Genomic DNA, 23,507 nt, shown 5'->3' on the forward strand with positions numbered 1-23,507 from the left:
ATCAAAGATTTAAAACATCAGGTGACTACAGAGAAAACAATATGCCTCTGATATAGTCCGCTTCTGGAATCAGTATCTTTTTCTGCCCAAGCAATATAAAAAAATCTGAGTTTCTTCAACACCATGCTTAAAAATACAGAAAACAGAAATAGGAACAAAGTTGAAAGTGAGAAAATGTCTATCTGTTACTTGATTTCACAAAAACCAAACCCAATAAATGTGTTTTAAATGAATGGAGAAAAAGCTAGATCACTAAAAAGCAAATAAAAGGTGTGTTGGTGATTTCCAAGCTTTTGACCCTGTGCAGAATGAATGCAACTCAAGAAAGTTGTTTCACTTTATAAAGTACAGACCTTGGAACATTAGGAAAGATGCATATTTCCAATGGAAAAATAGTTATATAATCTTAGTGTAGGAAACAAGAAAATTAGCAATAATACTATGGTCACATTGAGTTATTATACTGCAGACACACCTATCCAAAATACCTATTTTAAATTTTTAATATTTTATTTTAATATAAACATTTGTCAGTTATAGACAAAGATAATTCACAAAGTACATGCCATCCAAATGAACTTTGGTAACCAGAAATGTAACTGTTCAAATAACAGATCAGATAATGCACTATTTTCATGTAGAAGTAAGAGATTAGTGACACAGTCGGGTGTACTTTAGGGTGTTTAGAACGCCTACAGACATACAGGACAAGGTAGTGGATGTTGTCTCGTTTAAATTACCTTCTTAACAGCTGTTTTTCTCCCTGGATGAAGAGCAGAAGTTTTCCTTGTCTCACAGTTAATTTAAACCCTGTTCTTTTCCATACATCAATGAGGTCAATCTTTGGGCACGAATAAACCTTCCCTAGCAGGTAGTCTGCCTATGTGTTATTTTAGGTTTGACAAGATATTAGATTTTTTTGAGACAATTACATTTGACTGTGGATTTCAGTTTTGTGTGGAGTAGGGTGAATGCTTTTACCGATCCCAATATTACCTACTATTTCCCTACTTAAATCCCTCCTCGTGTATGATTACACTAGCTCTTCCTTTGTAAAAACAGCTAATACTATCTCTAAAGTGCTCAGTTTTCAGTACATCAAAACTACTTAGCAAGAACAATAGAGGAAAATAAACTTGACTTTATCTTGGGTGGAACTGATCAGAGCCAAACCTCAAATAGTTTTGGCCACGTCCTGCTTGCTGATGAGGACCTCCAACAGTCTCAGTTTGGCTTTTATGTGCTTGTATTCATAGTACTCATCCGCCATTGGCATCCTGTCTTCCTTCTGTGGACTTCTGCAGAAAAGAAGATACAGTCTATTAGTAGATACATGAGCCGGGTCATTAAAGGTCCTTTCGTAACTGACAGGGGATTGTAATGTCCACATGGTGCATGCATGTGTGTGCATATGTGTGTGTGTGTGTGTGTGCGTGTGCGCGCGCGCGCGCGAGCGCCTTCTTTACTTCCCTTTAGCCTCAATCTCTGCTCCATGTCTTTAAGTAACACTACCCTTTGCCAGTGTGTTGTTGCAAACGTGAGGTCCCATGCTCAGGCACAGAACAATGGCGCAGGTGAAAAGGCACAGGCTAGAGCCCCCTCTGAGGAATCCCTTTTCTGCTCATCCTCTTTCTTGCCAGAGTTCCATGCCTGTGCAAAATGTTCGGCTCTTACAGTGGAAACTTTTTAGAAAAAAACATCCTGATAATACTGCAGATATTTGATTGCACAAATAGGCCATAAATTTAGTGACAAAACCCTTCAGAGGCCGTCTTATAAACTTGAAATGTTTCCCAGAAGTTAACCCTGTTTCTGCTGCTGTGCATAGAGCTTCTGAGCTTCTCCTTGACAGACGGAATCCATAAGTCTACATAGTCAAAATTGGAGCCAGTGAGATGGCTCAGAGGGTAAAGGTGGCTGCTACCAAACCTGATGGCCTGAGTTCGATCCTTAGGACCCACAAGTTTTGATCCTTAGACAATCCTAATTGTCCTCTTGCCTCCATACATATGAACATATACACAGTTTCAGTTGCAATATCTTTTGCACACCAATTGAAAGACTGGGCTGTGTACCAGTGCATAACTTTGGTACATGCGCAGTCTATGTGTTCTCGTGTTCTATTATTATGAATGTTTATAGTCTTTCTAAATGTAGAGAAAATCCATTCCCATGGTCATTTTAGCTTTATTGGTGATTAAATCTTAGTAGTAACAGTCTTAGGGGAAAAAATATTAAAGCCTATTTCCTTGCCATTCAACTGGTTGAGTTCAGTTTTAATAAATGAGCATTTTCCTATTAAATGACATATCACCACAAGAGGGCGCATTACTTCACATGGAGCAAGCAAGCACAGACATACCTAACGTAGGCTTAGGAACTATACGTACAGTAAAACAAGCTGCTCCTTGAGTGCAGTTAAGTCATGAATAAATTGCAGTCATGTTCTTCTGCAAATTCCTTCTTAGATATATGCTGATGAATAGATTTTTATATACACACAATCAATGGCTATTACCAAGAACAGGCAGAACAGTTAAGCCACCATGATGCTAAAAAGCATGCCAAATACTACTACTGATAGATCCTACAGGCAGGACTGCCAGCACACCGGAACCTCTCATACTCTAAGGCAGACTCCTGTGTTCAAACAGGTAAAAATGTCATTTCTTCAGGCAACTCAAAGTAATGAGAAGACTGTATGTGTCTAAACCCTAATCAACTTATTTTTCATGCACTGCCTGCTGAGATTTGAAATCCTGAAACCAACTCAAATACTTGACTGAATAAAAAAATTCCAACTGAATAATTTTAAAGATAACTTTAATGTAAGTCACATATGAACTCAAAGCACCTAGTCAGCCTGTTACTTTGTAGACCTACAAGTTTCTCACCTAGTAAGCCCATTGCTAACGGATAGCCCTGGAAAATAGAAAAGCTCTCACGGACAGTGATGCAGGCAGGCTAAGCGTGGATGTCCCAAAGTGCTCTAGCACAGTACCACACCCTCACAGCAGCCTGTGGGCTGACAGGAAATGACAGCAAGGCACGATGGAAAGGCAGTTGGGAAATCATGCCCAAGCTGGTGTGGTTGGTAGGAAGAACCTTCCAGCTCAGCTCTGCCACTTGGAAGTTCTGTGACTTTGGGAGAGTGATATGCTCGTAAGAACACTGAACCTTTTGACATTACACAGTATTGTAATATGTAATTTTATTTGTTTTGTTGTTGTTGTTGTTGTTGGGCCATTTGCATTGTAATCTTCTGGCAGTTGCGGCAGGTTGGGAACACCTGGCGGAGGGTGGGGTGTTTAAGACTAATGCCCATGTCACAGTCATGGCTTCCTAACTTATCCAAGGAGACAAAGAATCTCACCTCGTTTGTGTAAACAGAGACTGAGGACAGCTAATTACGTTGCCTCGTCTCCAAAAGACACTAACATTCCTTACCTGACTACATATACAGTTTTGTTGGTTACACTGAAAATTACAGGGAATTAAAGAGGGTATAGTAACAGCTGGGTGGAGACAGAAAAACATAGGAAGACAGATGGTCCAACTAAATATTTCAGGGAGAGAAAAATAGCTATGAACTTTTGACTAAAGCCTGGAATAAAAGAGATGGGTGGTGAAGGTTAGAGGGACATTGAAGGAAAGCATTCATGTAATACTTCGAGAATAACTCATGGAACTAAAAATCTTAGAACAAGGGCTAAAAATCAAGGACATTTTAAGCTTAGTTAATTTTGGTAGTTGGGATAAAGTTCAGACATTAAAGCATTTTCAGAGCTCGGCTGTCACTTTGCAAAGACTGATGCTAACACCTGGCAGCTAATAACATCAACATCCCAGGAAGCATCCCTCACAGTGTTACCATGGTGTACTGCATTGTCCAAACACACGGTCTTCACCTAGGACTGACATCTTATCCCTCTCCTACAAAAGCAGAATTCATTCTGAACCGTAGTTCTTTAGGAAATACTGGCATAAAAAACTGCCCACACTTACCTTCCTGTCTGTTTGAAAAACTGCTCTTCAAATTCTCGCAGGGCTTTCCGTAGCCTCTTCTTGTCAGCCCTGGTCTCCCGGAGATGGTCAAGAAGGACTGGCCTGTGTCAGGTGAAACACAATTGCCGTTACTGAGCACCAGCCTGGCTGAGCGATCACAGCTGCATTAGATCAGCAAACTGGGCACAGAATGACTGGGGAGAACGTTCCGAGTAAGCGTGGCCCACACTGTAAACGTGGCCTCAGTGCAGACGCAGCACATAAGCCTAGTATTCCCTGACATGAACAGTGTCATGGGCACAGAAAAGGACGGTGTACTGCATCTGCTGTGAAAAATGGTGACAGTTACTGTGAGGTAAGAAGATAGGACAGAGAAGGCATCTAAGGAATACACACCAATGTTTGTAAAGATAGACAAGAGGGAAAATATGATGTCCTTAGAGTGAGGGGAGAAGGACAAAGCCCTTGGGAATGAAACTGAACCCAGGGAAGGACGGACATTCCACTGCAGTCTACTTTGTGGTAGAATCCATCCTTTCAGAGACTGAACACTGAAGTTTATATACAGCCATTCTCTATAAGTCAAGTCTATCAATTTCAAAAATGCCCCCACCCGCCTAAATTTAGAAATGACTTCTTTACAACGACCACCCAAAGGTTGGAGAGAATGAGAGAAGAAAGAAAGGTATATTCTCTTTTCCCAACAAGCTAAACATTGCGTATTGTCCTTGGTTTTACCTCATTTCCATTTGGGACACACATATAAGCATGTTAAAGAAGACCTCATAGTGTGGGATATTACATGCAAACCAAAAAGGCCACAAGGTCAAAACATATGCCAACCACTGGATAACGGGAATAGTAAGGCAAGTCCAGACATCTTCTGACTGAGAAAACAAAAGCCCCACTCACTGACTGGTGGTCAAGGCCATTCCCCATCTGCAACACTATGTCTTCTGAATGTAATAAGAAAAGAAAGGGAAGAAAAGAAGGACTCTGGCCACTGTTGACCCACAAAGGATCTTACTCCTTTGGGTTCAATATTCAAAGATCAGATCTCCTTTGACACTGCTAAGGGTTACAAGGGTTACTAGTGCCAAGACACAACAGAAAAGTAGGATCGAAGTAATTGCGCATCAATACTTAGGGCATGTGTAGGGCTTTCCTGTGGCTCTTTACAGCTCTGCCTTCTGTAGTTTCCAGTTAAGGCACGTTCAGGTCTATTCTCTGTGGGAGAACACAGTTTAGTCCCTGAACAGATGGTGAATTGTTAATGTGCAGGCAAGGTACCCACGCCAGGGGTTTTGAGAGGCCACATCCAGGCTGCTCACTCACATAGTGGCCTCGTGTAAGTTGGACATGGAGAGAGCTGGTTGCTTCCCTTCTTTCTTTTCATCTGGTAGGAGGGTCCTCATAGGCTCTGCCTCAGAGTAGGTGAGGTGATCACCAACAGGAAGGCAGGACACTGGATCTGGTAAAGAAGGTTGTTGGCTTCTCTGTGGACAGTCCTCATCGGAGTCCTCTTCCTCCTGCTTGTCACAAGCAGAGACAAATAGTCACAGAGTGTTACACGTCTCTTGAGCATTTAAGAGGACTGCAAGACCCTACAAGCCAGTAAACAAGCCTACAAGCCAGCAGCCCATAAGGCTTCTAAGAACTGGAATAGAAATGACCAAGAGCCCTTGCTCATTTTCGTTAACAACCTGTGGAGCAAAGATATATCCATGCTGAGCTACAGTGCTTCCCAAGTTTGTCTATATTTGCTGGTCCAAGGAAGACAGACAGGCATTCGGGATACGGCCCAGGTAGCACTGTGTAGTCAAGTGGGTCCTCCCTTCCCCCAGACCTCCTGCACTCCAGCTTCACAGCAGAAATACAGGCTAAAGCAAGATGCACAACAGACACCTTATCCCAAAATTGTTCCCTCGGACCCAGAGCAGGCCACAGTCAATACAGAGGATGGTAAGGATGCTCAAGTTTAGAGAGGCCCCTTAGACGGCCAAAGAAGCTGTAAGTTGCTCCTTAACCTTTCTGGTAATTTGACAGCAAAAAAAAAAAAAAAAAAAAAAAAAAAAAAAAAAAAAAAGGTTTTCTTGAAATGTAAGAGTCATATTCCCACTCTAGGTTCAAGTTTCTTGCCAACCCTAAGGTGGCTCCCTTAACTAAGAATTGTGCTTCTGTGCTCCCCTATACCTAGAGTGGCTCCCAGGAGCCCAAGGCGATGTCCCCAGTGAGTTCCTTGGGCAGCTGAGGATAGGGAACCTGAAATGACCCTATCCTATAGCAATACTGACAAATATCTTGCATATCACCATAGAACCCTCATCTGGTGATGGATGGAGATAGAGACAGAGACCCACACTGGAGCACTGGACTGAGCTCCCAAGGTCCCAATGAGGAGCAGAAGGAGGGAGGACATGAGCAAGGAAGTCAGGACCACGAGGGGTGCACCCACCCACTGAGACAGTGGGGCTGATCTATTGGGAGCTCACCAAGGCCAGCTAGACTGTGACTGAAAAACCATGGGATAAAACCGGACTCTGAACATGGCGAACAATGAGGGCTGATGAGAAGCCAAGGACAATGGCACGGGGTTTTGATCCTACTTCATGTTCTGGCTTTGTGGGAGCCTAGCCAGTTTGGATGTTCACCTTCCTAGACATGGACGGAGTGGGGAGGACCTTGGACTTCCACAGGGCAGGGAACCCTGACTGCTCTTTGGAGTGGAGAGGGAGGGAGAGAGGAATGGGGGGAGGGGAAAAAGGGTGGGAGGAGGGGGAGGGAAATGGGAGGCTGGGAGGAGGCGGAAACTTTTTTTTCCTTTTCTCAATAATAAAAAAAAAGAGTTATATTCCCCTTTAAACTATTCTTCCTCCTCAAAGGGAACATTTTAGACAGAATTTATCATTCTCCTAACATCCTTTAAAATACAGAATTATAAACATACTTAAGTAGATTCAAATTCATATCCATTTACTTAAATTCATATTTGCTGCTTTTTATACTGATATCTTGAGTGGCTGTTTTGAAACCGATGGAGTGGATGTGTGGTGCCTCTGTCTGCCTATAAATTTATTTTTTAAAAATAGCCTCAGTTTCAGTACTTCTATTTATTGAGATAAATTTGCTTATATCTAGTATAGTGTGATCAGATGGAACCAAAAGAACGTCTTCGTAGTTCAAAGAGTACACTGCCAGTTTTATTAGCCGCCACACACAGAACGGAGACATTCTGTCTTGTCTAGCTATGTTAAAAAATTAATAGTGCCACCCTGAAACTCATTGTGTTTTTCTGCTCGCTCAAAAGGAAAGCAAAAAAAATGAAATTATGTTCAGAGTGGCGCCACGCATGCAAGTTTGGTATGCTCTAGTTCATAGCAGTTCCTGTTAGATCACTGTTAAGCACAGTACTGGGTTAGGGAAGAGGACAGAAGCTTGTGGGGTCATAGTATACACAGCGAGGGAGGCCACTTGGTAACATTTGTGCTGCTGTGACCCAGGGCTAAACAGCGTAGGTGCAAGGTGCCAATCAAGGTTCCCAAATCGTGCAGCCATCTTCACTTACAATCGTTGGGATCAGGGACGGTGTTGACAAGATTTGCTTGATAATCCTGCATCGGTCATACAGAGGCTTTATGAGGTTCTTGTCTTGCTTAGTTACCTGAAAAACATAAAATTAATCTGTATTCTTTTATCGGTCAATATTTTCCCTGCACCCACCACGTGTTGGGGATCCATCCCAGAACCTGTACAAGCTAGATAAGCACTCTACCACCGAGCTATAGTCTATTCCCTAAGAAAATATTCCAGCAGCTCTCTCCTGCCCCCCAAAAGTCATGTTTTGAAACCCCAGAGGATCCCAATACTTAAACAGCAATGAGTAAAAAGGAAGTCATATTTTAGGGGAGGTGGGGCTAGAAAAAAAATCCCATAAAGAATGGGGTGAGTATAGAAAATTGGGCCATAAGGCTTTGTGAACAAGTCTGCAAAACATGAGCAGTGGGTTGAAGGTGAAAACCAAGACCTATCACTTTTTCTTCCAAACATCTATGCTATGTTTGTGGTTACATTCACAAATAACCCGCTATGTCCAGGCCTCCATTATTACATACGAAGAATGGATACTGTCTTACTAGTTAGTTCTCACAAAAACTTTAGTGACTTGAGATAAAACACTTTGAATCCTGAGTTTCCTACCCACACAACAAAGGGGTTGGAGTTTTAGAGTTCCTTCCATGCTGCTCCAAAGACAGACAGGTATTTTTAATTGGCTCACTGAAGTTCCAACCACAACAATGCCAAACCTCTTAGTGTACTAATGCCTTCTGTGGCCCCTCTGCTGAAGAACCCAGCCCTACACACCACGGGAGCAGGTCACAGTTCACATAAAAATTCAATGTCTCTCTCTGCTGCTTATCCACATATCTATCCAAAGCGGCCAAACCCATCTTCTTCCTTGTCCCCCAAGCCCCGCTCCATATATACATATACTGTCCCATGCATTAATCTGCTATATGCCCATTACGTACAGCTGTCGCTCTGGTTTTAGCCAATGGTTGATACTCATCAGGGCAGGGGACGGGAGGGGAAAATTCACCACGGTCACCCATGGGTCTTTTATGGAAGTACACACGACAACAGGCTAAATAGCTCTGCCTTCCAGACCTTCCTGAGACTTGAGACAAAATAGCTCCCTGGTGACACTTTTGATGTTCCATACCCATGGCAGCTACAAGCCACATTGATCCATGCTGATCTTCCTTTTCTACGAACCTTTCTACTCTGCTATCTGGACCTTAACTTTTCTTTGTTATTCTCACCTGCCAAATGAAAACTTACTGAGGCCCAAGATACCACTACATATTTAGCTTCTCACCATTATCTGCCACAACCCTATCTACTTATTAGTTCTCTCTCTCTCTCTCTCTCTCTCTCTCTCTCTCTCTCTCTCTCTCTCTCTCTTTCCTTTGCTTTTCAAGACAGGGTTTCTCTGTGTAACAACTTTGGCTGTCCTGGAACTCACTCTGTAGACCAGGCTGGCCTCAACCTCACAGAGATCCGCCTTCCCCTGACTCCTGAGTGCTGGGATTAAAGGCCTGTGCCACCACTGCCTATCTATATATTATCATGCTATATGAATTTATATACAAACCCCAGACTCATTGGTATTTCCAAGAGAAAGATAATTTGCTGCAAGGGCCTTTTAGTTTTGGTTCATAACCTTAAGGGCCTTTAATTTTCTAGCCAAATTCACTCTTTCAACATTTTCTTAACATCTTCAGACATACACGTGCACAGACAGACACACACATCCTGCTAATATGTAATCCATGGGATTTCACTACATTTTAAGAGGAAAAATATAAATATAAGTTCAGAAAGCATTAAAATAGTATTTCCCTTCAGTACCTCACTGGGACGTATATTCTATAGAAGCACTGGCAAAACAATGTACTTAAATATTAGTCTCTTTTGAAATTTGATTGTGTTTTTTCTACCTACTATATTCCCCAGACTCTAAGAGAATCCCAGAAGGGAAAAACAATCAGGACATCTGCGGCCAAATTCTATCTTCTAGATAAAAGGTGGAAGCTGCGCCCAGGAAGTCTCAACAATATGGCTGCCTAAACAAGCCCTGGGCTGTGATGACACTTGTTGATAGGCCAGCATGGATGAGGGAAATCTCATATGGCTCCACCCCAAGATAGAGCTACAGGCGATTAACAAATATTGAGGGAGAATTAGTCTGCTCCCGGGACGGGCCCCCAAATTGGCTAAGTGGTTGGCCCTAAAAACATGCATATAAGCAACACTAAATGGACTTGGCATATTGTATTTGTGTGTATATGTGTGTGTGTGTGTGTGTGTATATGTGTGTGTGCGCGCATTCACGGCGCAAGAAAAAGAGATTGTGAGTTTCAGAGGGAACAGGAGAGAGGCAGGGACATCGTGGGAAAAACTGATGTTGGGGGAGATGATGGTGTGACTACTTTAATTAAAAATAAAATGTTTTAAATACACAAATGCAAAGAAACCTTGAAAAACAAAAATCATCAAGAATGAGAACGCTGCTTTAGAAAATGATCTGCCCCAGATACTAGATGAAAACTGCAGTGCGCGTACAATCAACTCAAGTCCGCTTAATGCTAGTGCTGTTACTCCTGGATCATTACTGATTAGTCCCCAAAGAGAAACGAGCATGTGATGCCAGCCCACATGTGGGCCTCAGACACACATGGGGAAATGTTGAAGGCCCTTGATTCCTACAACTAAAAACATCATCGTTTCCTGTCCCTCCCTACCCAGAGAGGGAAATGTCAGTGTTTCACTTATCTCCTTGAGAGAAAGCTCATTTGTGGGGATGAAGGGGCAGGGGGATGATTGCATTTCAAGTTGCTGTGCTTTCCTGAGAAAGAGGCCACGGCAGCTGTTCCGTGGGGAAAGAAACAAGCAGATGGATAAATCTGCTCGAGTTTTCCTAAATAACCTCCTGACCAGGGTCAGAGAGAAAACATCTGGGCTGGCCACTTTGTGACAGTTTGAAATGCCAACTTGTCAGGATGCAATGCCACTCCTAAGGATGGGAGCCGCATAGGAAGTAAGGAATTTTTAGCATGGCAGAGAGAGCTAGCTGCCAACACATCCGACCAAATTATGTTTGTTCGAGTTATTGCTTCCTTAGCTTCCTCTTCCATTTAACTGAGGAGGGAGGGAGGGATAAACCTTTGGGGTTTATCTGTGCATACTGACCTGGACAGCAATGCTCATCACCCTTGACAGCTCTCTCTAGCTATTTTATGTGGACAACAGTAACTATCAGCAAGCCATATTTTACTCAATGTGGTTCCTTTAGTATGTAACTAAAATCAAATGATAGCTGACATGCCACAGGTTGTTGAGGAAGCAAGGAACTGGATAGACGTCCTTAAGTTCAGCCGTGGTCTCTGAACTCATTGTTAGTAATGACCCTATACAACCGTATGCCTCCCTCTGGTTACACTTCTCTGGAGCAGTACCGGAATATGGTATCAAAGCCCACTACATCCCACTACAGACAGCCCCCATCTAAAAGGCCCCGGCTCTATTGTAGAGCTCTTAGGTCTGTTTGTAGTGGCTTCTGACACTCACTAAGCCACTCAATAGATATTTTGCTTAAAGTAAAAGAATTTTGCCATTTTATGCAAGGATGACTTCTAAACACTCAGGTAGGTCATGACCCATGTGGTAAACCTCCATCTCCAAAAATATTGACACTCTGATTCATAACAAAATTAGTAGCAAAATTAGTGCTGGAGTAGCAATGAAAATAACGTGGTGGTTGGGTGGGCTGCCACAGCATGAGAACTATATTAAAGGGTTGAAGCAGGAGGAAGGTTGAGACATAACTTCTCTGTCTTGATTCACCTGAACTCATGGAACAATCATTTAGATCTTTTTGGAAATGTGTGACTGTCCGTCAATCATTTACTACTATGGTTTGGATATAAAATGTCCCTCCAAAAAGGCTCCTGTGTTGTGTCTTGGTTCCCAGCCAGTGGCTCTGTTGAGAGGTGACTGACTGGATCATGAGGGGAATGGCCTCATCAGTGGATCAATCCACTGATGAATTAATAGCCGAGTAGACTATTCGGAGGTAAGTATAGTCAGAGGATGTTGATGAATCAACCATTGGGAGGATGCTGACACGGACCAAGATGTTTATATAGATATGGACAAGATAACTATAAAATACAACCAAGACTCTTGGAAATACTAATGGCTGGGAAACCTCAGTGTGTACATGTTCACAGAAGTTATCCACTGGCTATCATCAAAGTCTAGGATGTTGGGGGGCAGGGTGGACGTATGGGAAGCACAACATACCAGCCAATGACACAACCACTGACTCCCCTTTATGACTCAGAACACACTGGTTCTTTTTCACATGTAAGGGTGAAAGGATGCTATGTGTGCTTGCAGAACACAAGTCCCAGAGTGAAACACTAACAAGGGACATATAGGCCTTCTGAGAGCTGGTTAATAGTCCCACCTTATTAAGACCAGGTCATGTAGGGCAGAATAGGGAAAGTGATCATACTTCTCAACAAGACTTCCTTCCAGAGTCAAATGTCATCTGATGGAGGAGGGTCCTCTTTCTATCTGTTGATTTCACTGGTTAAGCAATAAAGAAACTGCTTGGCCCTCATAGGTTAAAACATAGGTGGGTGGAGTAAACAGAACAGAATGCTGGGAGAAAGAAGCTGAATCAGGAGTCGCCATGATTCTCCCACTCCAGACAGACGCAGGTTAAGATCTTTCCTGGTAAGCCAGCTCGTGGAGCTACACAGATTAATAGAAATGGGCTAGATCGATATGTAAGAGCTAGCCAATAAGAAACTGAAACTAATGGGTCAAGCAGTGTTTAAAAGAATACAGTTTCCGTGTAATTATTTCAGGTAAAGCTAGCCGTGCGGGCGGCCGCGTGCCGGGGACACAGCCCCGCCGCTCCTACTACAGCAGTCATCCATTTGTTGGTTGGGACATTCACTCAGTAGATGTACATGCAGTACCTATTATGGATAGACACCATGATGCTATGAACAATTGATAGTCCTTCTGTGCAAGAAATGTGATGGATTGAGGAAGGAAATAATCTAATTTAGAGGTGACAAGGTGACTGCCGCTCTTACACAGGAAGTAAAGCTCAACCACGTGAGCCTCAGCTTTGATAGGGAAGGGACTCAAGAAAGCTCCCTTGGCCTAAGTGAAATGGAAGCACAGATAAGCAACAAGAGGAGGGATTACCAGGGTAAGTTCTGCTTTTCTTTATAAAATGTAATCTTTCCAGCTAAGCCCCAGGCTTATGTAGCCTAATACCTAACTGACAACTCTATCCAGCTGTCTCCGATTTCAAAACTAAGATGCGTAAAGCTGAAATCTTTAGTTCCAAGATCTATCACTCCGTAGAAACCACAGTTCTCTTCTTAGGACATGAAACCCTGACTTTATGCCTCGCTTTTCTTTATCACACTCCAACATATAAGGGCCTACACTGGCGCTTTTCTTTACCAGTAATATAATCAAACCCTAGACTTGGGTTTATTTACATCCTTGGTGGAGCCCAGAATGCCTCCTCCTGTCTTTACCACCTTCCACCAGCACACACCTCCTCCGGAAGTAGTACGTCCTAGAATCACACCGCTACATCGTAGGTCACAGCCAGCCATTAACCCTAGGAGCTCAACAATCTTCTAAAGGTGTGACAATGGCAGGCAAGTCCTACTCTGACAGATGGCCAACACCACGCCCTTGCCACCACCACCCCTGTGCCGATGTGGTAAGGTACCTTCACATCATCCTGGGGAGGAGTCTGGTCTCTCTTCTCCATCACCGCAGCATCTGAAGTCTCCTCTCCAGAGGAGCTTGGCTCAGGACCCACAGCTTCCAACTTGCCATTCTCTCTGGGCACTGGAGGCTGGTCACAGGGTGGGTTTCTCCGGGGGCTTTTGGGGGTACTCCCTTGTTCTTCCGACAGCTTCAGCTTTAGTTCTATGAGAAATGCCTTGAGTTACCACCAGCAGAAAGGACTCACTAGTCCAATTTAAAACAGAGCTTCTCAGGAATTTCTGCCCAAGGTAGGAGCAATGCTAATGATGACTTCCAGCCGGCGAAGTCAGCCTTAACCATAACTAGTATATCATAAGCACTCAATGGGCCATGCAGACAGAGCCCTAGAGGCTGGGCTCCCCTGGGGAGAAGGACCTTGAGACAAGAACTCGGGTTTGGGTTGCAGCACATGTCAGGAGGAAGGCACGGCCCCCTGATTTCCACTCTTGCCCACTGTAGCACCTGAAATTCTATGCGTAGTAGTTTGGGGTACGCATGGTAAAAGCTGTGTATGTAGTAAGACTTCTGGAAATGCAGGTGCTTACATCATGCATGACATACAAAGACCTGAGAAAGCAGAAGAGATGAGGGGCATTGGGAATTCCAGCCCCAACTTGACACACTTCACATTCTTGTCTAACATTTTTTACCCAAAGATTTAATTGTGTGTGTGTGTGTGTGTGTGTTCTGCTATGTGAGTGCAAAGGTCCACAGAGGCCAGAAGATGACCTCAGAAGTCCCACGAGCTAAAACTGGGTGGCATCACAAGCAGTGTGTGGGTACTAAGAATTAAACTGGGGTCTCCTGGAAGAGGAGTAAGCACTCTTAAAACCCAGGACATCTTTCCAGCTCCTAACGTTAGCTTCCAAAATCCAGAGCCCATCTCTTTAACAACATGGCTTTATGCAACCCTAGACAATTCAAAATAAAAATATAAAAATAATCTTGGACCTACCACGGAATTGCATTTCAGAACATTACATGGGAAGGGGAAGTCAAATAAGACCATTTATATTGATTTTTAATTATATAATATAGCTCATTTTCTTTATTTAAAATAGTTTTGTTCTCTGGCTTTGGGTTTTATTTATGTTGTTGTTTGACCCAGTGTCTAACTGTAGTCTATGCTTGCCTGCAAGTTACTATGTAGCCCCTGCCTCAACTTACCAGATACTGAAATAACAGGCATGAGCTTCCATGCCAAGTTCTAGCTTAGAGTTTAAACGCTGTGTGTTTTTATAAACACACTACATCATTACAGTTAAATACCATAATTTACTATTCTTTTCCAGTTCTTAATCATGAAACGTCCAGAAATTTGGACCAATGCCCATATATCTAAGTACTGACAGAACAAAAGGAGAAAGAAAATACCTTGTATGAGTGGACAGTGACTGTCCTCAGCATTCATAATACATCATCATCCCAAAAGGGACAAAGGAAGAAGAGGAATAGATGCAGAGCCAGGGAGGCAGTGAGTCGTCTGCCTGGCTCAATACCTCCAAGTCACAGGACTTGCCTTCCGGGCTTGGCAGGGTCACCTAGGCAGTGCAACTGTGATTGGATGACTTCTTAGGCAACTTGTGCTTCCCACAATCTAGTAACCAGGGAGGTTAGAGCCCCACAGGTTGGCTGGAGGCCCCAGGTCTCTCTTGTAGGAGGTTTATTAAGAGGGCCCGAATGCTGTTTGGATCCAGGGGCCGTCATCTCAGCTAGAACCCCAGATGAAGCAGGAAACCAAAGCTCAGGAAGGCCCAGGTGGAAGTGGCTCGCAATGGCCCTGGACATTATGCTGTGATGACCAGTGGCTGTCTGAGAGAAGAGACACTCACCTTTGAGCTGCTTCCGTCCTTTAGCCAAGTCATTCATCCACTTCAGGACCTCAGGATTTGAAGTTTTGTCTCCGTGTGAGGGCTGCAGGAGGGGAAATCCAAAAAGGAGTGGCAATGCAGGGGGAGTGAAGGAGGGGCGATGGAGGGAGAGGGGAAATGAGGGGGGAAAGGAGAGAAAGGAGAAACAGAAGAGGGAGAAAAAGGAAGCCAAAGTGTTAAGCAGCTGCGCCACACAGATAATTCAGAGACACACTGCGGTGGGAGGGGCACCGGGGCACGGTGCCACTGTCACTCCTCCATGGGCATTATTCTGAAGCACGCCAAGGCACCCAGCATTTTCACACATCCTAACCATGCCAGTACACCCACTGTCAATCCCCTATCACCTCCTAAGGCCATCACAGCCCATACGTCACTTCCAGGCCATACTCTCTGCCAGTGGAGACGAACAGTGGCAGTACAGAAATGAATGCTTTCTACTTGGCATGTGGCTCAGGACTGGACCCTCTTGGAAAACACTAACCAATCAGAAGGCTGAAAACACACTAGTCATGTCCTCGAAGCTCAAGAAAGCAGACCCCATGGTCTCTGAAGCTTGATAATTGTCCTGAAAGCCAGTCTTACCAGGGAACAGACTTTCCTACTTCTAAGCGCTGTTTAGACTTCAAGAACCCACTCAACCAGCATTAAAGTGAAACTTAATCATGCAGGTGACCCTGGGCAGATTCTTCAGCTCCTCTGTGCTCTATGGTCTCACATATTAAATATGTGAGGATTGCAGCATCTCCCTCACAGACTTCCTGCATGGGGATCAATAGCTACAAAGAACTGTGAACACCTGCGGGTGCACACTGGGCAACACAGAAGCTGCTAGCTCAGACCACAAGTCACTGTCACTAGCTTGGCCTCACTAGCAGCAGACAGTGGTGGCAGTAATATTTCTACCAGGCCTTCAGAGGAGTTCTGAATGTGTCTTCACTGACTCTGCCAATCAGATCATTCAACTCCTGAATTTCTTGTCAGAGCACAAAGGTGGACTTCCCTCAAAAAGAGAAATCAGTAGCTAAAGGTGGCTCAACACCCTTACCCTCTATGCCACAGATCAGAGTGAGCATCTTTCAGTCAAAGTTACCATGACAACTTAAAAGCGGGCTGAAGATGGTTTACCCTCTCCCCACACACCTGAGACTACACAAGGAACCTGGCTCTGATGCTTGGGTGCCCCCCGCACGGTGGTGACAGGCAAAGTGCCTGCCCTGTCAGCAGCCAGTCCTTGAAGACCCGCTTCACTCAAGTGAGATGAGCAAGTCTTTGGTGACAGGCACAGGATGACGGAAATTACGCTCAATGTCAAAGGCGCAAACAGTGCTCGCGTGACAGCATTAGTATGCATGAATGCTGTGTTCACTGTGAGAGCGCGGAATAATTCAGTCACTGATGGGGTGACACAGAAACCCACATCTGAAAATCAAGGTGAAAAGGAAGACTGAAGGAAAATCACAAGGATGCTTTTCCTCTGAAGAGGACGGACGGGGTACTACAGCTTCCATGATGGAGCCCTGAACTGTCAGAACCATGGATAGCGACACAGGCACCCCAAGCCCTCCCTGTGGAAAATAGACAAATAAATAGGGTTTAGCGTTTAGCGTAGCCCCACCTAGGGTCTCCAGAAGGAAGCACTGTGTTAGAACCCTGATAATGTAGTCTAGTACGTTGGGCTTAGTTGTCTTGCTATATTGACAGCCTAAGTTTTACATTTGGTCTCTTGGAACCCTTAGAGGACTCTCTATTCTAAGAACATATCTATGCAGGTAAGTGATGCTTCACTGGGGCTACCCCATTCACAGCCAAAGGAATATAGAAAGTACACAAAACACACCAGGGTCTTAAGTCAGTGACCAACAGAACAGTAAGGTTTTCAACACTCTCAGGATGAAGGAGGAATTGGAGACTGAATTTTAGAGCAAAGTACTTGAAAGCCTGAAATCAGTTGCAAAACTGAATTTTCTTCTTAGTTTTCTGCCCTTAAGGGAGCTTCCTTAAGGTCAGCTTCAGCTTGTGTAGAAGATGGCTCTCAAATCACAGACGTTCCCACACACTCACAGTAGCTTGTCAGGCCTCTTTGCGACTGGATGGAAATGTCTAGTGGACCCCAAAGGTCAGACACTTAGGGATGATTAACAGGAAGTAGCCAGATACATTATTGCCGAAACTATTGTAGTAGATTTGTACTAAGTCAAAAATAATTCACAAGATTCTTGAGAAGGACTCCTGACTGGCAATGAAAAGACCTTGGTTGTCCTAACTAGAATCTTCGCTATGTGACTCTTAGAGTTCAGTTCACCTCTCTGGGCTGTTTCTCCAGTCATTGGATAAGACAAAGTTCAACTTGCTTTGTCCAGTTTTAACACATTCTACTGAAAGTGGACATTTGGATGAACTAGCCCTTTCTAGCCAGGTCCTCATTTGGCAGAGATGGAAAGACTTGTGTATCTGTGGACATCACAGAAACCAAGAAGCCCAGCAGGAGCTGAGATTCAGACGTCGCCATAGGAGGATGTTTTTTTTTTAAAAAAAAATATTTATTTATCCATTTATTTATTATATATACAACATTCTGCCTCCATGTATGCCCACATGTCAGAAGAGAGCGACAGATCTCATTACAGATGGTTGTGAGCCACCATGTGGTTGCTGGGAATTGAACTCAGGACCTCTGGAAGAGCAGCCAGTGCTCTTAACCACTGAGCCATCTCTCCAGCCCCATAGGAGGATGTTAATACCACAGTCCAATTGATGGGAAGGAAAGCAGGCCTTCCACAGGGCAATTGGCTTGCCACACCTCTAACCACAGCCTGGACCCTGGCAAACAAGAGGAGCGAGGGAATACCCTGTTTCCTCATTTCCTAGGATACGTTAAGATGCCAACTTAAGAGGTCAACACTGATACAGCAATGAGAGCTACCTCAACTGACGCTCTAGCTTCTAAATCAGTGGTTCTCACCCTTCCTAATGCTGTGACCCTTTAATACGGTTCCTCATGTTGTGGTGACCCCCAGTCATAAAATTATTTTCATTGCTACTTCATAACTGTCATTTTGCTACTATTATGAACCATAATGTAAATAGCTGTGTTTTCTGATGGTCTTAGGCGACCCCTGTGAAAGGATCATTTGACAACCTGCCTGAAGGTTGCTGCCCACAGGTTGAGAACCCTCCGCTCACAAATGTGTTGGAGCACACATAAGCATATGCATATGATGGTGGGTGTGCACATGTGTGCATATCTGTACATGCCTGTGTATGTGGTGTGAGTGTGAAGTATGTGGTGTGATTGTGTGTGTGTGTGCCAGGGTAAGTGTGTGGTGTGAGTATATGAGGGGATGAGTTTGCATGTGATGTGTATGCAGGCATGTGCTGTGCTGGTGTGTGTGTGTGTGTGTGTGTGTGTGTGTGTGTGTGTGTGTGTGTGTGTGATATGTGAGTGTGCCAGGGTAAGTGTGGTGTGTGTGTGTGTGTGTGTGTGTATGACTGCCTCCTCTCTTGGTTTTAAAGCTTCTCCAGAGAGAGTGAAGGATATCAGAAGAAATTCTCTAACAAAACAGGCAACTGCTGATGACTGTAACAGTTGAGAAAATTAAGCCAGGTGCACAGCTCAGGTGGGGGATCCCGTACAGATTAAATGTGCACAAGCCCTTACCCTTCCTTCCAAGACAGGGCCTGTCATGTAGCCTGCTTGGTATGGTTCACACACACCGAGAGACTGGTGACACCAAGGACCTTTCGCTCTCTCTATGGCAAACAGTGTCACACAGGTTCCCCCTGCAGGGTCTGCAAATTTCAGTCACTGTCGCAGATGCAGAACAGGAAGTAGCATGTCCAGAGACAAAAGGCTGCTGAGGATTTGTGCGGGGGCTAAAATCCAAGCTTCCAGCTCACACGTGTGAACAGGCTCAGAAACAGAAGCCCCGTTTGTTTCTGAGTGTCCACGGCGGTAGCAATGACAGGTCTGTCAAACTCCTGCAGATCACAGACAGAACGAGCTCCTCCCAGAATATTGGGGCTATTAAAGATGGGCACTAAGAATCTGACGACACCACGCAAGCCTGCTAATCATGGACTTCCTGCTCCAAACCTCAAGGGATAACTCACAACTAGTTAGAAGTCTGCACCTGGGCTTACTCATCTACAGGATAAAGGCTGAGAAAACAGAGACATCCTTTGCATGGACAGAGAGAAGCCATGACTGCCGAATGAAGAGAAGCATCTGTAACATCCGTAGACAGTCTTGAAAGTCAATCCGATTGCATTTCTCCACTTCTTAAAACTCTACTCTCTGAGAAGCCACAGCCACGCAGGACAGGAAGGGAAAGGAAGAATATCACCCAATCACCACTGTCCCCCAGAACTTATCACAAACTCACAGGAACCTTCCAACTGTGTCTGTACTGAGAGCTTATTGGGCCTTTAAACATTTCAAGATGTCTGAGAGATTTTTCCCTACTCTATTTTACTCTAATAACCAGCGGCTCTGGGCTGCCTGCCAGAGACCCACTAGCTGTGTGCAAGTCTCTGTGGATCTGAATTTTCTCCACTCCATGGTCACCAAGAGAGAAAATAAATATAAGCAGCACTTGTCAAGTTGACCCTGATCTGCAGCTCGGTGGTTTCATGTGTGAGAAAAGACAAAGCTGTGCTGGCAACTCTGCCAACCCAGCAGAAGGACCGGGGCCTGCTGGGAAAAGAGGAGTCTGCTTGTTCTCATGACTGACCTGAGCAGGTGTCACTTGAGAAGTGATCACTCATCCATCAGGGTAGGGCATTCTTTCATGGAAAAAAAAAAGGAAAAAAAAGATGCACAAAAAAACTGTGCCTGACATCATTATGTTCTGAAATTAAGGAGTTTCTGCATGTTGGGTCCTTAAGTCCTTATCAACACACAGGTAAAGTTCAACACTCAGAAGCTTTCGAAATTTTTGATCCAGAAAAACCTAGTGTCGATAAGGATGCTCAGAAAGACTGGGGAAATGAATAATCAAAAGGTTTAAAAGTAAGAGTTGTAGTGAGATGGATGTACGGAGCAGAGGTCAGATTCCTACATGTGAGAAAGAGACAGACTAGCCATTAAGCTTAGCTAATGATGGGGTAGGAGGACGGGTGGCCAGTGGGTACAGAGCTGTCCCCCAGAAATGAGTAGAAGCCAAAACCAAGGGATGAAGACCCAAGAAAACACACACACACTTGTCTGACATGATCTACGCTTTCGTTAAACCCTGCGGTACTTACCCGATACTTCTTCTCTTGCTCAAATTTTTCCTCAAACTTCCGAATCTTCCTCTTGAGGCTCTGGATCTGCTTCGTGAGCTGTGTAATGGTCTGGGGCTCCTTGCCATCCCCACCACTGCACCGAGAAGAGCTTCGTGGCCTGCGTGGTTACAGACAGACAAAGAATATTTCCAGCAGGGGGCTTCGGTGAACATTGCTGCCTAACCTTTGAAGCCAGGAGATGAGAGAATTCCTGAGAGCAGCTCCTTCTGTGACTAGTCTACCAGGAGCTCCCACTCATCCCTTGTGACCTCTGACCACAGCACTTCATTGTAGGCCAGTATCCTTGGGGACTTTTCATATACACAAATGTCAAAATATCAGCAGATGAAATACATTTCTCAAAGCATAGTTAAGGTTAACTTGGGACTCAGACAGCCCAGCTGAGGCTCCTCTTCAACAACTTGTACAAGTCACACCTAATGGCATTTTCAAACAAGATTTAAATGTGTGGTTAACTAACTATCCTGACTTAAGAAGAAACCTTTTCAAATGTGTCAAAAGGAACAACCCTCACTCCAGGAAATATTTTCAGGGTCTCACATGACACACAATTCCCATGCAACTATAATGGCTCATTCAGTCCCTCAGGGCCATCATACATGATCCATCCTACGGGGGCCCAGATGGGATAAACTTACGAATAGTAGACATTTTGGAGGAAAAATTAGGGACCTTGAAAGAGAGTAAACTTTAGCCAAGGGAGTCTCCCTTTTAATTACACATCAAAAGTATTTATGCAAGCTAAAAATAGTTCCTAGAACTTACTCCAATCTCAAATGCAAAGGACCATTGCCAAGTGTGTGTGGACCCCACTTCTGGTGCACAGGGAGATGCTGTTAAAATGATCAATGTGGGGGTCACATCTGACATACAGGAAGAAACTGATGAATGACCAAAGTGAGCTGGGTCCAGGAACCACATCTTACTATAACTGATAAAAGACCGGTGTAAGGTGGGGGCAGATCTGACGTATATCTATATCATATGACATACTGCTATATCTAGTTGCCCATTCAATCTGGGGAGGATACTTTTCTAGAACCTAACAAGGAGCTGAAGGGGGAACTTTCTAATCTACACTCCATCCACTGCTGGATGTGGAAAACACACTGGGCTACTTAAGAATGACACTCTAGAGCTGGGCGGTGGTGGTGCATGTCTTTAATCCCAGCACCCGGGAGGCAGAGGCAGGCAGATCTCTATGAGTTCAAGGCCAGCCTGGTCTACAAGACCTAGTTCCAGGACAGGCACCAAAACTAGAGAAATCCTGTCTCAAAAAACAAACAAAAACAAAAGAAAGATAGAAAGAAAGAAAGAAAACACTCTAGATGTTTGTATAGACACACACTTCTCAATCTACCCAAAACATCCACAGGTATCTCATAGCCTTTTCTTCCTGAAACCTATGTCAGTACAGAGATGGTATTCCCAACTGAAGAGGGAGAACCCTGCGTTATCACAGGGTCTCACGGCTGTATTCCATGGGCACATATGCCCTATTTTGGGGCCGAGTCTCACTGAGTCTTATGAATGTCTTTGGAAAACTACATGCAATGAAGACAGTCAAAGTGAGCTTTCTTACATCATAAACTGCTGGCTGCTGGGTGGAGACGGGGCTGACTCAGGGTCCAGGTTGAACCTCTGACTCTGGCTAAAGATGGAGCACCGCGGTGACAGCAGCGGGTTATCACCGTCGGTGATATGATACAGTAGCCTGCTGGTGCCTGTCGACTGGAGGTCTTCTGGTGGACCATCGGCGTCACTCTGCGCATCTTTATGAGTTGCCATGGGGTCTGGGGAAACAAGACGAGAGATGGAGACAAAAGTGACAGAGAGCCTTAGGCTGTCACGTTCCTAAATAAAGATCATAACACCAGTGATAACAGCGTGTATCTGCCATGGCTCCATTCTGGAGCTATAAAAATCTTTTAAAACACTGGGTTTTTTTTTTCACAAGAGGTGGACAGAAAATAGTACAAGGCCACCAACAAGGATGTTGGAAGACTATTTCAGAATGGGTTATTCAAGCGAGCACCGAATGGGTTATTCAAGCAAGCACCGCGCAAAGATCTCATTTCCTATCATTCGTATGAGTCGGAGGGGACACTGAAAGGAGCTGAGTGAATAAGATAGAATTTGGCCAAAGATATATTGTGAGGAAAAGGAGGGATAACAGAATTATGTGTCAGGACAGGAGTGGAGGGGAGGAAGTAGGAAGAGAGGAAGGAAAGAGAGAAAGAGGAATGAGGAGTCAGTCTCTAAAATGAGGATTTAGCCAACATGCACGATGCACAGAATTTGCCCAACAGAAACCACAGAGTTCAGAACACAGTAGCAATGCCCCTGGGCCAGGGAGATGGATGAGTGGATAAACACCAAGCCTGAATGAGCTGTGTTCAATCACTGGGACCCACATGATTGAAGAAGAAAACCAACGCCAACAAGCTATTCTCTAATCTCACACATATGTGGACGGCATTATCTGCACACACACAGATATGCACATTAAAATAAAATCTAAAAACAAGGAGAAGAAGAGGAGGAGGACAAGAATGGGAAGGAGGGAGGGCGGGAAGGAGGGAGGGAGGGAGGGAAAAAGGGAGGGGGAAAGGTGGGAGGAAGGGAAGGAGGGAAGAAAGAAAGAAGGCAGGCAGGCTAAGAGAAAAAAACAGAGGTTACAAAGTAACTCCAAAATGCAGAGTTAGGAATGACTTTGTTCTGCTTTCAAAATATTTATGTAACACTCTATTTCATAAACCAAAACTACAAACAAAAGCTGCTGCACTGCCCCCCCACAGCGGGCCAGCTCTAGGCCCTGATTCTCCGTGTGGACTTCTCCCCCTTCCCTAAGGTAGCTCTTTAGTTCCCCCAGTTCCAGTCCAGATGTCAGTTTCCCCTGTTCTAATAGGGAGATGAGAGGTAGATGGGTCACTAAAACACTTGAGGCCAGCCTCAAGCTCAGAGGGCCACCTCCCT

At 44.4% G+C, this 23,507-nt stretch overlaps 1 protein-coding gene across 7 annotated transcripts in view; it reads right to left on the minus strand.

The window, feature by feature from the left end:
• Positions 1-140: 140 nt before the first annotated feature.
• Positions 141-23,507, minus strand: part of Fam13c (family with sequence similarity 13 member C) — a 97,424-nt gene continuing 74,057 nt past the window's right edge. For 4 of the 7 annotated variants that reach the window (XM_075980008.1, XM_075980011.1, XM_075980005.1 and 1 more), the window contains 8 exons: positions 22,114-22,324; positions 20,490-20,628; positions 15,204-15,285; positions 13,331-13,533; positions 7,571-7,666; positions 5,341-5,537; positions 4,006-4,107; positions 141-1,298 (listed from right to left, as the gene is read on the minus strand). In XM_075980008.1, coding sequence (XP_075836123.1) covers positions 1,175-1,298; positions 4,006-4,107; positions 5,341-5,537; positions 7,571-7,666; positions 13,331-13,533; positions 15,204-15,285; positions 20,490-20,628; positions 22,114-22,324 — 1,154 coding nt within the window. In that variant the 3' untranslated portion in view covers positions 141-1,174. The remainder of the gene's footprint in view (positions 1,299-4,005; positions 4,108-5,340; positions 5,538-7,570; positions 7,667-13,330; positions 13,534-15,203; positions 15,286-20,489; positions 20,629-22,113; positions 22,325-23,507) is intronic. The other 3 variants (XM_075980009.1, XM_075980010.1, XM_075980006.1) reach the window with 1 other exon arrangement.

The sequence above is a fragment of the Microtus pennsylvanicus genome, chromosome 7 (genome assembly GCF_037038515.1).
Source record: "Microtus pennsylvanicus isolate mMicPen1 chromosome 7, mMicPen1.hap1, whole genome shotgun sequence".
Lineage (NCBI taxonomy): Eukaryota > Metazoa > Chordata > Mammalia > Rodentia > Cricetidae > Microtus > Microtus pennsylvanicus.